General features: G+C 34.2%; 1 protein-coding gene across 1 annotated transcript; it reads right to left on the reverse strand.

Moving 5' to 3' along the window:
* Positions 1 to 226: 226 nt before the first annotated feature.
* Positions 227 to 14,759, reverse strand: LOC138330159 (uncharacterized). The gene is made up of 16 exons (XM_069277578.1): positions 14,651 to 14,759; positions 12,570 to 12,680; positions 11,713 to 11,841; positions 11,215 to 11,346; positions 10,116 to 10,176; positions 9,508 to 9,647; positions 8,896 to 9,018; positions 8,149 to 8,322; positions 6,964 to 7,095; positions 5,882 to 6,007; positions 5,605 to 5,656; positions 5,141 to 5,333; positions 3,016 to 4,483; positions 2,641 to 2,739; positions 1,095 to 1,381; positions 227 to 542 (listed from the first exon to the last, which is right to left on the reverse strand). Exons 1-16 carry the CDS (start codon positions 14,673 to 14,675, stop codon positions 303 to 305), a joined length of 3,492 nt encoding a protein of 1,163 aa, XP_069133679.1. The 5' UTR covers positions 14,676 to 14,759; the 3' UTR covers positions 227 to 302.
* Positions 14,760 to 18,808: the final 4,049 nt, after the last annotated feature.

Genomic DNA, 18,808 nt, shown 5'->3' on the forward strand with positions numbered 1-18,808 from the left:
ATGCCAATAATCATTAGGCAGACGAAATTGTACTATGTATTTAAAACAGGTTTTGTTTGCAATTGTTTTATTTACCATTCTATGTATTTATTTTACAACAATTAAAAATCAATTTCTCACCACTAATCTTTTAGCTGACGAAATTGTTTTATATTTTGAACACAATTTTTTCTTGTTAATGTTTTATAACCCTTTCCATGTATGTATTTCAGCAAAATAAAAAATCGTTTGGCAGACGGAATTGTTTTTAACACCAAGTGTTTTTTTGTATATAACCCTTTATATTATCTATTTTACCAAAATCAAAAATCATTTCTCACCACTTGTCTTTTATACTTGTCCTTGAGATCAGTGGCCGTTCGGGAAGCATGGAACTTATAGGTGACGAGGATCTGGTTCCAGCGGGTGCCAAACTGCGACACACCAGTCATGATGTTCTCTACTTCTTCCTCTGTATATGGAATCCGGCTACGACGTGGTATTACATTCCTCAAAGATTCGAGATTTATCTTGCAGGAGTTTATGGAGTAGGGAGGTGTAACCTTGATAAAGGCAGAACATATTTTAAATTAATAATAATTATATAAAAAAAACAAAAACAAAAAACATACCCACATTTGATTTACATGTATCATGACTTGCCTTATACAACACAGGAATACAAAAAAAAGAAGTTAATAAAAAAATTTTGTATAAATTTTGCAAAGAATGATAATTGAGCACAGAGTACAATTATACAGGAACCAATATTGAAGTTGATAATGCAAGTTACACACATTCCTGTTATGAAAAAAATCTTTAAATGGTTTTCAGATGACCCATGTAAATCGGCCATTGTTTCTAACGAAGTTGGGGGACCATTTTTATTTCAGGACACTTAGATAATGTTGGTAAGGATGGGTATAAATAAAGCAGTCTTGTAAAACAAGTTTTTATTTCAATACTAAACGCGCACATGCACACAGGTCACTGACCGTCAGCAAGAACCCAATGACTCGACTTGAAATAAAAAGTGAACTCCCTTGACAACGTGTCATTGACCCGAAGATTGTCAGTACTTATGAGCTATATCTTTTTTTATAAAAAGTACATACCCTACCATCACTCTCCGATTCACTTGTCCTGAATTCATACACAGACATGGTATTCCTAGACGGATGTGTATCTTCTATGTGTCTTGTTGTAATAGGAGGAAGATGCCTCTTTTTACTTATAACTTTAGAGTTCTTTCTAATTTTCTGGATAAATTTCCGTTCACAGTCCCTGATAGCCTTGTGCTTGTCACACGTATACAAGCTGGTCTCCAACAGTAGGTTGTATGTCCTGCTATTCATCAGCATATGTTTACTGTTTGAGGGAGAATTCAGCCACACTGTACATCCTGAAAAGAAACGATTTCTGTAGTTGAGCTAAAAATATCGTTTATGTGAGTAAAACTATCTATGACATTGGTAAAAAAGCCTATTGGGAAGCTAGATGTTTAAGACATAAATGCCACATCTCCTTTTAAAAATATACCTGGACGAAACAAAAAAAGAACGCGCGTGGAGACAGACCTAAGTAACACACTATCTGACATTTTTTTTTGCTTATTGCTGAATGAAGTTACTGTACATTTTCACTAGGATTTTTATTGGGTACATATGTAATACAGACACTAGACCTCCCAGTCTAATTCATAATTTCAAGACTACAATTGTTTCCATAGAAAATTAAAACAATCTACTTGAAAATTACATGTAGATGAAATATTCTTTCATATCTACGGGTGTAATACTGGCTAGTCTAGGGCAATACACTCATGCCGCCTGAGGTTGTATTACATGGCTACTCATCCAATAAAGCCTCGTGACGTCACGGCGTCAACAAAATTTCTATTTCCTCGGTAAAACTTTAAAGATGCTCCACCGCTGACAAATGGTATTTTTTCACTATCAAAAACAGGAGCAAACGATTCAGTATTTTTCTTCAGTTACAAAAGTTGCTTACTTTACACCATTACCACCATTGAAAAGTTTGAGCTTCTAATTTTACATTAAGTTAAAAATATGAAAAATAATTAATTGCATCCCGAAAAAAATCTGTGTCACTATATCCTATGTGGAATGAAATACTGATTGCGCATGCAATTAAGGCAAAATGAATTATTTTATGACATTTTTTTTGTGTTGATTAGACATATATAAACACGATCAAACACCAATTATTGTTCAAATGATGAATGTCATTTATGCTCTGTCGGAGGTGGAGCATCTTAACACTTTTTTTTCACAAACTTAACTGGTTTTACTATAAAAGATGCAAACAATCGAATTTTCGTTGAAAATATCACGTATTTATTCATGTATGAAAAATTGACTTTCAGTCGTGGATTTCATCGAATTTATTTCAAAATAGCGGAATGTTATAGTTGTAAAATTGCAATAAAATATCGAGGTATGAAAGAAAAATACTCTTTCATAAGTGGATATGAAGGATAGGGATATTCTACCCTCGGGATCACAAAATGTTGAAAAATGTCGGCAAGCCTCGGGTTTTACTACATTTTGTGACCATCGGGTAGAATATCCCTATTCTTCATATCCACATATGAAAGAGTCTTATGTTCTGTCACAACGAGATGAAGTACTATTTGTTTACCTGGACACTTTGAATCTTTCAATTCTTCAGATGGTTTGTGATCATCGTGGCACTCCATATTCTCCTCAGTTTCAGAGTTTTCAACATCCGACCAATCATCTGTAAAGAAGGAGTTAGAACAGAGTAGCATGTGTTGTTAAAGTCTCGCCAAAATATCAACAGATCCATCATTAAAGAGATTTGTAAAATATATATATTTTTTGAAACATTTAGATTATGATGTCTTCCAATATTCTTACAGTCAAAAAGGATGGAAAATATGGTTTAAAAATTATTTCCGTACAATGTTATTTCAATGTAAAAAGCCCAACTTGCTATTTTTTTGCACCTCCATTTTCCCCCTTTTGAGGACAAGAATATAACAAAAACTATTACCTTCTTCACTAGAAAATGAATCCGAGCAGCTATCATTGATGCTTTCACCACCGTGGTCTTTCATTCTTACAATAGATTTAACACTACATGGTGTGCCCCCAATGTAAGAGGGGACTTTTTGGACGGAGAACTTGTCAGTTTTGTTAAAACAATACTCTCGCCGCAAAGGAGTAACACTATAGCAAATGTTTTGTGAAAATGTGTTTTTCTTAGCAGTTTTCATCAAGTCCAAATCGAACTCAGACCTTGTATCCATAACAGAACTGCAGTCAGAATCAGGATAAGATTCTTCATCGACTGGTTTACGGACAAATGAGTGCTTATGCCTGACCAATGAATTTGATCTATTTATGTTGCCCAGTGATGGGGTCATTCTTGTATTGGAAGGACGTTTGACTGGTGTTCGGTAACAGCTAGCTATCGATGGAGGTTTTGGTTTGAGAAACACATCCTTTCTCTCGCTTTCTGTGAATGATTTTGTGCCAGATGAATTTATTTCACATTGCCCACTTGATCTGTGATTTTCAGCACTACTCGAGTTTAGAGAGTTGACCTGTAAACCACTACCAGAGATGTTTGTTATGGTTTCCTGATGGTGTGTTCTACTGTCTTTCTCTACAAAGGGAGCTTTCTTTTGAGCTCTTCCCATACCCTTTGATGTTGAATTCGATGATAAATCTCTTGAAGAGTTAGATCTTTGGATGACTGCTTGATCCTGAGATACCTCATGCATGCTTCTTTGCGTGACCAATTCTGTTTCTGTCCCTGGACTAGACACACTATTGATGTTGTTGGTGGTAGTCCCCCTCATTCTACCTTCACAGCTCACCTCTACTGTTGAATCAGCCTCTTTATCAATTACTTTGGTATTTCCTTCGCCTTTATTTAAGCCCACGTCGTATTTGTAAGATGTGGGACACAATCTGTAACTTTCTGAAAAATAACCATCAGCGTTTCTATCCCCTCGATGGTCCAGGAGGCAATGGTGTCCATGATTTTTATTTTGTGGGAAACTTTCCATTTGAATATCACGGGAGATTGGTCCAGATTGGCCATACATTCCTGCTTCACTTGGTGCATTGTTTTCTTGCAAAGAAACTTCTTTTCCAGATCTTTGTTGTTTTGTTAAATTATGAGATATTGTAGTATTTCCATCTAGCCCTAAGATACAAGATCCACGACCATCAGTCTGAATTCCCTTCGAGTACTCTGGGCAATTATTCATACTGCACGGGCCATGATGATCTAGATTATGTTTCTGGTAATGTGGGACTTCTGATGTATTACAACAAAATGTCTGATGGTTGAGCCCTTGTCCATCCGACTGTAAAAGTATTGATCGTCCCTGAAGATGATAGTTTTCCTCAGACAAACACTGCCTTGGTATTAAGCCATACTGGTGTGTACGAGGGGATGGTGCGTGCATATGTAACGCTAAAAACTCCATTCTCTGTCTATCATCTCTTTCCTTGAAAATGAAATAAAATTTTATATTTTATTTAAAACATTTGGTCCATGTTAATATTCAATTAATAAAAATGTAAAAAAAAATTCAAAAATTAAATGTGTTATGTATAATCAACGTGAAACGAATAATGTAGATGTTTTAACTACGTTCTCTAATCGTATTAAAAACACACTCCATGAAGTTCACGAACCTAATGATTATGTTTGTCGTCTGCCATATAAATACATTGCCCATTTTATAATTTCATAACTTTTTTTTTATACTTATCTATAAATACATTGCCCATTTTATAATTTCATAACTTTTTTTATACTTATCTATAAATACATTGCCCATTTTATAATTTTATAACTTTTTTTTTACTTATCTATAAATACATTGCCCATTTTTATAATTTCATAACTTTTTTTTATACTTATCTATAAATACATTGCCCATTTTATAATTTTATAACTCTTTTTTTTATACTAATCTATAAATACATTGCCCATAATTTTATAATTTTATAACTCTTTTTTTTTTATACTTTTTTTAATCTATAAATACATTGCCCATTTTATAATTCTATAACTCTTTTTTTATACTAATCTATAAATACATTGCCCATTTTATAATTTTATGATTCTTTTATACTTCTTTACTTAGCACATTGATTACCTGCTGTAGTTGAAAAAGAAGACCTTTTTCCCTTGGCGTGAGTGACATGGCATCACGGTGTGTCGTATTCACTGTTTCTAATCCTTGTGCTGTTTGTTGCATTAGCAAACTTTTCTCTTCAGCTTCTTTTTCAATTACTTTCAGTCTTTCACTAATCTCATCAATTCTTAGCAGCATTTTCTTTCCATTTTCTCTAGATTTCAAAAAGTTTTCATACATATGATATATATTCAACTCCTTCAAATGAAATATTGATTTTAGGCATGCATTAAGTAAAACCAGTTAACCTCATTCTTATTGATATTGTTTTGGATGATGAATACAAAATACGGAAATGACATATGCTAAACATTTAGCACAAATTTACATAACCTATAAAACAATAGCTGATAGCAGTGTCAAAAATGTTAATATATTTTAAGTGATATTATTTTAGTCAAGAAAATGAAATAAAAATGTAGTACCTCCTTACGGCTTCAAGGTTTTCCTCTTCAACTTCAATTTGATTCTTTTCATCTACAATATTTTTCGAAAATTCAAACTTAATTAACAGTGAAAAAAACAAAACAAAAAACCCCCAACATTTTAATGATGAAAAATACTTAGTTCTTACGTATAAAAAGAAAAGGGGAATTCGTCTACGTGCATTGCAAATGCTAGGATAACTTAATGGTTATTACTATTAACTGTTAAAATATGTCAATATTCCCAAATGCTTATATTAATAATAAATACACATACTTCTTGCAATACACATTTGTAAGAGGTATTTTACAGCTTTTGAGAATTCTTCGTCTTCAGACTCTGTGAGGAGTTTAACTAAATCAGGAAGACCAGTCACTTCATCTATGCGAGTCCTGCTCTCACCTAGGGAGAAAAAGTGAGTGTGATGCAACATGCTGCATGTTATAAGACCAACGTATATTCCGACTTTGCCTATTACCCTAGTTGGGTACCTTGCGAGTTGGTATCCATTATGACGTCATTAGTTTGTGGGTAATATTAACGCCGCATGGCGTTACAATTAATACCTACCCACAAGCACATATAACTCTATGCAAATACAGAATATTAATTTTTGTGAAAGCAATCAGCGTGTTCCCTCCCATTAATCCTACTTCATTACTACAGCCATCTAGCATTTATTTGATCACATGATACTGAGAATAAATGGACCCTAAGCTGGAAAAGAAACTATCACGCATACTCTATCATGTCTCCACAGGGGAATAAATCCACATATACCAACATGAGATAACATAAAGGAAGAAATGGAGTCATTCAGAATTAAAATAAATAGACAATATTCATACTTTGGACGCATGTTGAAGTCATGTCATGAGGAGTCCACGACACTGTTTCAAAGGTATTTATATCCCCCCCTCGACTATGTCATAGCAAAAGTGAAGGCTATATGTACGACAACAGATGGGGCAGGTAGTTTGGTCCTTTGATGCACATCAAAAGATTAGTTAATAAAGGTACACTGTGTTTGACTATTGATTTGAAGTTGGGTGTCACTATCTATATAATGTTCAAAGGAAGACCTTTTAGGCCTGTAATTGGTCATTTTTTTTCCTCCTGAAATTTACTTATATTTTCTGCTGTCTTCAGTTTGACATGACATAGTTCAGGGTTGGATATTACGACATTGACAGTAACCCCTCGAATATCGAGGGTGGCTATGAAGAGTATCAAGTATAATTCTTAGGCGTAGTTTAAGATAATGGTTTATTACTAAAGCTATGATTTTCAGTCTTGCTCTGCCCACAAAGGCCCAAACTAATGGCAATTTCGATTGTTTTAAGAATATATTCATTTACTTGAAAGTTCGAGCATGTGGCCTAGTGTCAACACCACTTGAAGCTTGTCCTCCTGTTTCAGCGATCCTAATAGCAACAGCTGCATCATGGAGGGAATGGCATCCCCCTTACTCAAATCTTCTGCATTCTCAGCTGTAATTGTAATTAGTACATCAGATATCAATCAGGACTTGAGTTTCACTAGAAAACGCTTGATTTAAATAAATGATAGGATACATACCAAGATAGCACTTTATATTATTATACAATAGGATTCAATAGTAATGTATTAATTTTAATACTATGAAAGCTATTTGATTCTGTGAAATTCAGAAATTCAATCAACGTTACATATGATCTGTTACCTGCAATCTTATCTTATATTTTATACACCAAAAAAAGTCTTTTTTATACATTTTTATTTTATCAGAAAGACCATCCTTTTTTATTTGCAAACAAGAGGACTTCTAAATTAGATAAACGATTTTTTAATTTGTTTTAAAGACGTATTCTGTAATTCTCATTATCTTACGTTAGTGGTTCCGGCTACTGTAAACCAACTTTCATTCGCGGCTATTAAATTTCGCGATTTCCATTTCATAAACAAGTTCGCGATGATTAATATTCGCGGATATAAGAGTTGAATGATAATTCCTATCAATAAAGATGATAAAGATATTAAAGCCACTACCTTTCCGAAGCGGTTTTTAATTTTTAAAATGGTAATGTAAAATGAGATCGATAATTTTTGTAGCGTCGCAAAAGTTATTAGCTTACTGTAAAACTACACTTATCATCTTCTGAACAATTTAATTAAAATAAATTAAATGTTAATTTTCATAACGTGGGTCATCTTATGTTTCGATATGTATTTTCTTATGTTAATAATGATTATAAGAAACCTTTAAATTTTGCTCCAGAAAGGTAGTGGGCTTTCAATTTTCTTGGATTGCGAAATTAACGAAACAAATAGCACACGAATGAAAGTTGGTTTACAGTACACCTTTTATGGGGGTTAGTTTATGCTACCAGAAAAGATAAAACCTTGATATCCAAATATTTTATTGACAAAAGATGTTATGTGTCAAAAGAATAAGACATCAAGCATAGCCTATCTTAGTCTTCTCCTGGAAAAGCTTAATATGGTATACCGATGTGTTCAGTAAAGTAACACTGTCATGTATAAACAATTGTTGAAGTCCTTACCATTATCCAGTATGCAAGAATCTATGGTCCCTGCAATAGTGATGGCAATGCTGATCTGGGCTCTGTGAGACTCTGATTCGGAGTTCTGTTGTAAAGCCAAATCCAAAGCAACCTTGAGTCGGGCAATGAGAACCACTAGACCTCCACATTGCCGAACTTGCCTTTGTGTGGAAGCTTAAATATATATAAAGCAGAACCGCGTATTACATAAATATAACGAATCTACGTGTTAGATTAATAATCACATCAACCTGTATAACAGGAAATATGCATTGAGTAGAAATTTTCGTCGATTTCGTGGTTGGTGTCGAACCACGAACATAAATACATATGTATACAGATTTATCTGCACTGCGGGTAGGTATTGATTGTGACGTCATATGTTTGCAAGCGTAACATCATACGTTTCGGAGAAAACGACGTGAATTGCGCTCACAAAATAATGACGTAACAATCGATACCTACCCGCAAGGGAGCTAACTCTGTAATATGCAAAGACGGAATAACGTAATTTGGTTTATACTTTGATAGAATCGCTGTTCCATTTTCTAGTCACAAATATTTCTTACCAATGAACTACTTAAGTATCCTTAGAGGATCTGTATTTTAAAGACTAAATTTCAAGTTCAAAGTATCAAATTCAAATAAAGTGTAAAAAGTAAACATGGTTTGCAAAATTGTTTCTTAATAGAAAACATATCTTATCTGAAGTAACCCCAGGTTCAGATAAAAAATTAGATGATTTACCATTACTGGCTACAGTGAACCCGACTAGAGATAGCAAAGGTCGCAGAATTGATGGGTTATCACAATGTTGTATTAGTGTGAACATAAACCCTAGCTCCAGTCCACATCGACTCTGGTTCTCATCTACAAAGAAAGCAAAATTTATAAATAATCGTATCATTTCCAATTTGTTAAACACTTACCAGCAGTGCGAGCTATATGGGTGTTGATGAAAATTATTAATAAAATGACATTGCGGACTTTCAAATGCCTTTAATCAAGAAATCATTTGTCAGATTGAAGACTAATGATAGTGATAGCTGCTGAAATATCAGCCCACCAACTACACGACTTTAAAGTACCCCGGTATGTAATCTTGAATTAAACCAATAGCCGTCATCTAAACATGGACTATGATTACATGGGCTGTTTTCCGTAGTACATGCAGTTCCTTGAACATTTGGCTGCAATTATAATATATTTAAGTTGAAGAAAAGTAAATAATTGATTATGATAATTAACAGTCTGTATTTTGTATCTACATAAAAAATATAATGCATGGTTGAAAACGAAAATTATGCGATATTTTTAAATTTCTATTTTTTTTATAAATATGTTTGAGAAAGTGTGTACCGTTGCGTGGATTGTTGACACACATACAGAGTGTGCTAGCCACACTGGACCAAAGCTCCACACTGGTCGTCCCAACATCCTCAAACCAGGATTCTGTTGCACTCTGTCTGTTAAATACTTCTGTCTTTGGAAACGATGAACTACAAATAAAATATGGATTAATTCACTTGAATCTATACTCAATAGAATTTTTAATAATGAATAGAACAAATACATGTACCCGGCATACAATGCTTTCTAAATATGACACCAGTATTTGTCTATATATACATATATATCCTTGGAACTACAATATTGCAGGTAATCAAGGAACAACTTAACTAAATAAACATGGGAAAATATACCAGGGAATATGCCTATATGTAAGAACAAATTAGTGATAACTAGTTTGGTTCAGATTTACATTATTTTGGGCAACTTCAGATACATAAACCAGCACAGTTTTTTTTTAATCTTAAATTCTAAAGATATCATTTAAGTCTAAGTAGTTACTTAAATAAACTAACGAAAATGTCTTTTTGATGTCTTGAGATATGAAATCATTGATAAAATAAAACTTTTAATATTTTACAAGCTATAATTTGAGATATTCATCAGTTTAATATTACCGTAGTAACTGCAATAAATCTGATAAACAACCTGTAGACCTCACTAAAGTTTGTCCTTGACCTAAACAAAATTGAAAACAAAAACAACAGGTAAAAATTATTTTAAGACAAAAATAATATTAAAGACTTTTCGAACGATTTGCAGTGGTCCACTGATACATATGTAAATAATCACAAGATACGATTTTTCTTTTGATAGATGGTAAAAATCAAAATGTGCTTGTCATGGTGAACCTATGACCTATACAAGTATTTTATCTAGAAGATACACTTGTATTACATAGATGGACTCATGGATTATATTTATAGTTTTTCATCGTAATTCTTCAATTATTCATCCATGCAGTTTCAGTGCCAAGCAGTAAAGGACGCAAAATAAAGTCTTGCTTTTTCTTTCGTTGGTCATCGGTTACGATATCAAACATCCCCCTCGATTAGGTGAAAAAAGCTACCAAAACGTTGTAGTGACAATTAAGTGTAGGCGAGAAAAAAAATTATTTAATAATTCCTTAACTAGGAACCAACCCCTCCAACTCAAACTCGTTTTCCACGAATACCCCTGTTCGTCGAACATATTGCATTGTTCCGACTGCTCTCCTGTATATTTCATTTTACAAACACCCGAATAGCTCAAACCGCTGTTAGTTCGAATATCCCGTATTCATCGAACAATAATATATCCCATTTCCTTCAAATACATAGTATTTAAACCCCCTTGTTTTTCTACAGCAATTCATTGTGTACTTAATCCATTTCTATACAATATTAGCATTATAAAGGTTGAAAATCACTTATTTGATTATAAAAATTCCGTAAAATACAGAAGTTAAAATGTCGGTTTTTTTCCATTTCCTAATATTCTATTGTCAGATGTCAAAGACAGTGGGATTTTGGCAAAAGGCAACATGCCTATACACGCACACTCTTTAAACACAAATATATATATAAATATGAATGAAATATGGTACTAGAAATTAGTTCATTATTGTGATATCTTGTGATTGTCGTTCAGGGCCATGTAAAAATGTTATTGACATGCATGGTTTATGAACCCGTTTGACCTGAAAGGCTGAAATGTCAAATTTCTTAAAATACTAACCATTGTTGGAAACGAGGTTGAGAAGGAAAAAAGTAGCAGTTTGTTTGAGCCTTGTAGGACACTTAGTATTGGACAGGACTCCGTGGATGTAAACAAACACGCTATTAGATGTAAGGCTCTTCTGACAGAACACTGAAATCAAAATCACCACAACATGTACATATATGTATGTGTACAATTTATGTGAAGAGGAAATTTATACTGAACATTCGTATTACGATAGCTTATTAGGCTCACATAGAAAAATATTTTCCAAGATAACGAAAGTTCCGCCAAATAACTATCTTGCGGCTGCCAAATAATTATATATCCAGTGGCTGCCACTTATATATCAAAATGTACTCTGAATAATGTGTCTATCGCACTTCTTAAATTCTAGATAGATTTATTTGGAAGGAAAATATAAAAGAAAGATATCGACTTGCATTATCTTTCAAACAAATAAATTGCAAATACATACACTCAGCAACATTTTATGAGTTAATCGTGTAACTTTACCATTATTTTCTATACAGCACCCTAAACAGTAGAAAGCCGATTCCTGTACTTCGGAGTTTGTTGTGGAGGTTATGATGTTGAACACATAATTCAGCCCTCCAATGTTACGGAAGTGATCCTTTGACCCCTCTGTAACATAATTATGAAATTTAAAAAAAATATAAATGATTTCAACCGAATTATTTTCGCAGCTAGTTTTTGCGATCAACTGAAGACCTATATATATAGCTAGCTGAGCGTAGCACGATCAATCGGAGACCTAGCGGAGCGTAGAGCACAGGCGTTTGGCTCTAAAGACATTTTTCTCTATAGATGTGTAATACTGTGTCAAGGTTCATAACTCGGCTGGCCTTATAACACTACCCAATTTTACAAAAAGCATGAATATAACCGTATAAGATGTGATAATGGGAATACTCTCAATCGACAGCCAGATAATTTATCTTTAATTTGGTATGTGATACAATATATAGCATGCCGTATAAATGTCACTAGGTATCGAGGAACCTCGGAAAACAGCCAGATTTCAACTGGTCGAACACTGGTGTCCTCCGATAAACACGACAGGGCTCTAATGGGTAGCTAAAAAACCACTGCATGTCAACACTAATTAGCGTGTATCACTTTCGTCTTTTCGTGTTTGACTTTTCGTCTTTTCGTCTTTTCCCCGCGAAAAGACGAAATTAAAATTTGTTAAATTTCGTCTTTTCGCCGCGAAAAGACAAAATTTAAGAATTTTTAATTTTGTCTTTTCGTCAATGAGTTTCAACAACAAACCGGATTTCAATAAAGAACATATAGTTGCTTGTAACAGTGCTAGTCGAACTTCTAGCTACTTTATCATAATATAAACCTACCATAGTTAGAGAAGATTGAGGCCAAAGTAAAGAGCGCTTGTTTCGTGGCCGAGGAATTATCAGCTTGGTACTGTAGACACTCCAGTAAGAGTTTCACATCAGTCTTCACTTCTGAAACAAAATAAAAGTTTGATAACACGACATACATTCTCATATTCCCAAATTTTACATTTCAGGAAAATGTCATTTGAAGTCATAAATAAACACACTGATAATCGTTAAATCATTAGCAATTTGACACAGAAAATAATCATTAAAATTCGTTTCTCTACTGTAACAGCCATTAAGCTATCGTCTAAAATAGCTATTAGTATAATGTCTTAGAGGCGAAGTCTTCGATATGCTGCAGTTTTTACACAAGTTTCAGAACAAAACTTTTTTGTCTTCCAAATCAATATATTTATATTTTCACTGCAACCCTATAGAGCTCTATGAATATGTAAACCTTACGAAGCGCAATTGGCGTTTTTCAGTCTATGAATTGCCATCCGCTTATTATAACGTCATTATCATTGTGATGTCATAATTGTCGTGCAAGTGATAACGGAAGATGATTGTTCAAATGACTGTTCCATCCTTGGCGATAATGAATTCTTTATTAACTTTAGATCCAAAATCTGTTGGGATCTTATCATAAAATTGTTCTCAAATGTAAATATAAGCAGTGAACGTCTTTCAGATGGCACTCATAACCATATGAATGCCAACTGGCAAGAGGCAATTCCAAATTAAAATTTGCCTCTGGCCAGTTGGCATTCATATTGGCTATGAATACCAACTGAAAGACATGGTTATGTCGGAAACGGATCAACAGGCAGATAACGTTGTCTTGGAGAGAAACATTGTATGGATGTACAAATATTCAAAGTTCAAATTTTCAGTTTGTGGAACCAGATACATCAGAGACATATACAAGAGTACAGTTTGTGTTCCGGGCTTTTCTCCTTTCCACGTCAAGTGAGATATGTACATTGCAATAGTGACATTTCGAGTGTCGCCATTAGCAGGATCTTTTCTGAAAGTTCTTGGACATTACGCTTGAACATTACGCTTAAGATTTGATTATCGTAAACACCTTCTTGTTTCAATTTTGAAATCTAATGAAATGAAATCTATACTCATACTACTCATCTTCATTTCATAAATATAATAATTAAAATTTTCGTAGATTCTGATTGGCTTCCCAGAAATTAGAAATAAATTAAAAATTAATAAAAGAAGTATAAATTAAAGACTGGACAGGGTCGGTCTAGGTGCAAAATGTTGACGGTATCAAACCATTTATTAGCATTTCTTTTACATGAAGCGCATTTCACTATACGTGTACATCGTTTTCTCTTCGATAAAAGAAAGACTTCCAAGCACGCATACTCGATACTTCAGCAGTTCCTATCACATACGTTCTCCCAAAGTACCATCCTCGATACTCAATGGATGACTACCACTGACGTTAAATCCACCCTTGGACTATCTTATAGTAAAACTGGAGGCAACAGAAAACACACGTAATTTCATCATTTGATATACATCAAAGGAATTTATAACAGTACACTGTGGTTGATTGTGTTGCTTTGAAGTTGGGCGTAGCTTTCTCTGTAATCTTCAAATAAAGTCTCTGCATGCCCGTGGATCGTTTTTCCCTCCTGAACTACCTCCACTTTTACTGTGAGAAAGTCCGACAAGGAGTGGATATAACGTCAGTGATAGTAACCCATGGAATATCGAGGATGCCAAAGTACTAACGTGTATATTGATAAATTGTACCAATGACAATGGTATCCGGGATACAAATTTGTCAAACTCCGATTTCTTTTAAATCCTGTGCTGATGTAACATTTCATAGGCCTTTACAACGCGGAAATCATTAAACGAAAATGCTCATGTATTATGTTCCATAGAACCATTGATTAGATCTATCCTACGAATAAAATGTTACTGTTTTCCATTTTTCGTGCCCCTGTGATACAGTAAATAGCCCGAGTTGGATTTAGTAAACACATTAACCATACTAGGGCATCTGTTCCTTCTATGTATACGCTTGAAATATTATGTTCATTGTAATAATATCTGATAAAAATTACCACTTGATTCTTTTCTCTTTTCCATGTTTCCGATTTTATGTTTCTCTCGAAAATTACATTTTCATTTCCCGAATCCAATCTGTTTACCAACACGGCAGACGACTCATGTTGTGTGCGAGATAGTAAGCGGCCTTGCATTCGAAATAAAGCGATTAACTGACCATCATTACTTTGGGAACTTACCATTCAACATTCTAGTCTGTTATTTGATAGCTAATAACACAGGATAATTCTGAAAATGTATTTAAACAATATGATAGTGGATATTTTTAATGATTTGGGCGACTAATCCGTCACGTGACATAAGTAGTATTTGGCGGGAAAGTATGAAATATTGACTTTTGATGACATCGTGTAGGCTTGGAGTTGGATGCTTCGCGATTCGGAGTCTATACATATTATGTAATACATGTGTACATGTGTCTAGAACTGGTATCCGACTATGGTTAGTCTTTGATTTGGCAGACATATTGAATTTTGGTGGCAAGCATTTGTAAATAATGTAATAATGTCTATGTTTATATTGTGTTTGAATTAATGATCTAGAATAAAAATCCAGATATTTAAAAAATACGATGTACTGTACATAGTCATATTGGATTTGGCGACCATCTTGAAAAAAAATTAACTGTCCCCATATAAAAAAATGGTTGGGTGATGATATCCTAAATTTATGTAAATTTTCATGTTTTTATCACAAAACTTACAATTACTCTAATATAAATGCCGGTATAACTAATTGAGGGTTTTGTAATAAAAGCATGAAACTTGTAACAATTTAGGGAAATATCAGGAACGTTAAAACTACGAAACAAATGTCTACTTTCGGTTTGTAATGGCCTACAATCGATATAAAGTCAAACAGGCAAATTCGTGGAATTTCAGGACATATTGTAGGTAAACATTATTGAGGTTACCGGTTTAACCTTGGTTGAAACATGAATAATAAACTGAAGTCTTATTCGGAAGTAAGATGTGTAAAATAATGTCCGCTGAAAGTGACTATATTAAACTTGGCTTAGCTCTTAAGGCATTTAAGTTCGATACTAACTTTTAAGAAAATCGGTTTACATTTGTTACAATTATTGCACAGGGAATGGCAGAAAATGGCACTTTTAGTACATCAAAGGGCTGTAACTCCACTTCATAATGGCAATCGAACTTGGCCAAGCCCTTAAGGCATTTGACCTTGTTACCAAGTTTGAAGAAAATCGGTTAATATTTATTAGAGTTATTGCGGGGAAATGGCAGAAAATGACCTTTTATTTTTATTAAATCAAAGGGCCATAACTCTGCTACATAAGGTCCGTCGCGAGTGGCGATCGAACTTGTCCGAGTCCTTAAGAAATTCAATAACTTTGTTACCAAGTTTGAAGAAAATCGGTTAATATTTATTACAGTTATTGTACGGAAGTGGCAGAAAATGGCTTTTTATTAATACAAAGGGCCATAACTCTGCTAATTAAGATCTGCCAAAAGTGGCGATCGAACTTGACTAAGCCCTTAAGGTATTTAATTTTGTTACCAAGTTTTAATATTAGTAAACATTTGTTAGTTATTATACAGAAACTGCAGAAAAATGACATTTGTAGTAAGTTAATGGGCCATAACTCTGATAAATAACATCCGCTGAAAGAGTTGATCGAACCTGGCCAGGCACTTAAGGCATTCAACCTGGTTCCCAAGTTTGAAGAAAATCGGTTGATATTTATTACAGTTTTTGTACGGAAGAGGCAGAAACTGACTTTTTTTTATTTAAGCAAAAAGCCATAACTCCGCTAAATAAGGTCCGTTGAAAGAAAGTCGCGATCGAACTTGGCCGAGTCCTTAAGGCATTTAACCTTGCTACTAAAGTTTGAAGAAAATCGGTTTACATTTGTGACAGTTATTGTACGGAAACGAAGTGTTACAGACAGACGGACAAATCCAAATTATTTAAAAATAAAATATTGATCTGCTGTACGTACAGTGGTACAGTAAATTAAAAATAAATATATATATGTCTTCATTATTACTTCATATATAGTACTTAGTCTGCTCGATTTGCTCTTAAAGCACAACGTCGCATGAGTTATCTCCCCTGACTCATTGCAAGTAAGTCATTATGGTAGGACATTAATGTGTTCATAATGAAAAATAGGAAATATCTATTCAAACATGACAGTCCCCTGTGAATGGTATGTGTTATACATGTGACAAACAGGTCATTACAATCCCCTGTGATTGGTATGGGTTATATACTGGAGGCAAACAGACCATGACAGTCCCCTATGATTGCCGTGCGATAAAATGGTTAGTTAACTATGGTGGCATATTTCTGCCATCGGGTTGCTAACTTACGGCTTAATGATGTCGACATAATTAAGGCATTATGTCGAGATCATATAGGAAGATGTCGGCATAAACAGAAGAATAGGTCGACTTACCAAATGTACCACCTATATGTAAAAGTCGGTAACTCGGCGATTAATCGTGTTTATGCTCGGTCGGTGACACCGACTTGTCAGTTACATTGTATTTATGTCGACATCTAAACTAAAAGATGTCGACATCTGGTCTTGAAAGTGGAAATCAAAGGCCACTCTTTCATGACGCACTGTGTATATGCAGCAAGGCACCTGATACAACAGAGATCGACGTTGATTTTGTTAATTCAGGTTTTTATATATTTGATTTCAAAATAAAAAAATTGTGATCCTGCACATCCCGGCCTTGTAGCTGTAGCCTGCGTGTACGACGTAGCTGTTAGTCCGAGCTGAGGAAGTTAGGGTGCATTTCCATCCTCTTGGCCATAATTATTTAATAATATATATAACCGTGGGTTGAAAATTCGTTTAAAAGCTGTGTGTGTGTTTTGTGGATTGGCATTCGTACCAAGTCCATGTAGTACATACCGTACTAAAAAGATTTTTGCATGTTTTATTTTCTAGCGAATCACGAAAAATACAAGTTACGTAATTTAAAAGCCATAAAGGTCACAATACAGGTACACAATACACATTTGGAAACCGGCTTTACTTGTTAGCTTGCCCTGTCCATATGGATATATACATGTACATAAATATTTACATCCCTCGATACACTTATTTAAAGGCACAACGAATTTGTGTTATTGTCTTAATGGCCAGATTCAACCTTTGGGCTAAAATGCTCCCGGAACGCGGTTTTAAAATCCAAATTCGGTATACATCTTGCATCTGGGTTTTTGTAGTAAAAGCACGCGTTCTTTGTAGTCAAACGTAGTAAAACAAGTCACGTGCTTATACCTCATTCATGCCATTGGCCGGAATATACAATTGTATTATGGGTAACTGTTGATCACGTGATTGTGTGTTTACTTCCAAATATGGTGATAGTTTGCTTGCCATTTCTTCGGAAAAATTGATTTATTTGAAAATATTTAGACTCCAAAATGTTATTAATATTGCATGCATATCATTTTGACTTGCACATATGTACTGTTTCACTATAAATAATGAACTGAAATGAGTTATAAAACTGCCATTTTCACGTTTTGTAAATAAATGGTATAATGCGAATTGACCAATTCAATAGGTCTAACCGTCTAAACTAGGATCAGCGAAGATCGGCTACTCCCGGCTAAATTCGTAGAATTCTAAATTTATATTTATATATATAATTACCCGCTTTAGGTTTCAGAACAGATACATATTACACAGAGAAAATAAGATCTTCGTCAAAAGGCAAAATTGATTTACTACATGTAAATACAAGATCAGAGAAATCACTATATTTGGAAGTAAACACACACTCATGACATGTGATCACTAGTTACCCATAATACAATGCCATATTTATTTCGGCCAATGCTATGAATGAGGTATAAGCACGTGACTTGTTTTACTACGTTTGACAACGATGAACGCGTGTTTTTACTACACAAAAAAAATAGTAGATGTATACCGAGTTTGGAGTTTAAAATCGCGTCCCGGGAGGATTTTTAGCCCAAAGGTTGAATCTGGCCATTAAAACAATAACACACATTCGTTGTGCCTTTATATAAGTGTATCGAGGGATGTAGATATAAACTGTTACCAGATTGGACATACAGTTGACATACAGTTGAAATAGAATGGCGCCCTGGGCGCCATGAATATTTATCTTTCGGAACGAAATTTCAACCCACGGTTATATATA

This window comes from Argopecten irradians, chromosome 8 (genome assembly GCF_041381155.1).
Source record: "Argopecten irradians isolate NY chromosome 8, Ai_NY, whole genome shotgun sequence".
NCBI lineage: Eukaryota > Metazoa > Mollusca > Bivalvia > Pectinida > Pectinidae > Argopecten > Argopecten irradians.

What these genes read in the sequence shown, in the direction of transcription:
- LOC138330159 (XM_069277578.1), bottom strand. Translation starts at nt 14,675, where the DNA reads ATGGAAAAGAGAAAAGAATCAAGTG. An exon ending in CAACCTCGTTTCCAACAATG is followed by an intron (nt 10,177 to 11,214) that starts GTTAGTATTTTA and finishes AATTTTGTTTAG; the next exon opens with GTCAAGGACAAACTTTAGTG. An exon ending in AACCTTGAAGCCGTAAGGAG is followed by an intron (nt 5,334 to 5,604) that starts GTACTACATTTT and finishes TTTGAAATCTAG; the next exon opens with AGAAAATGGAAAGAAAATGC.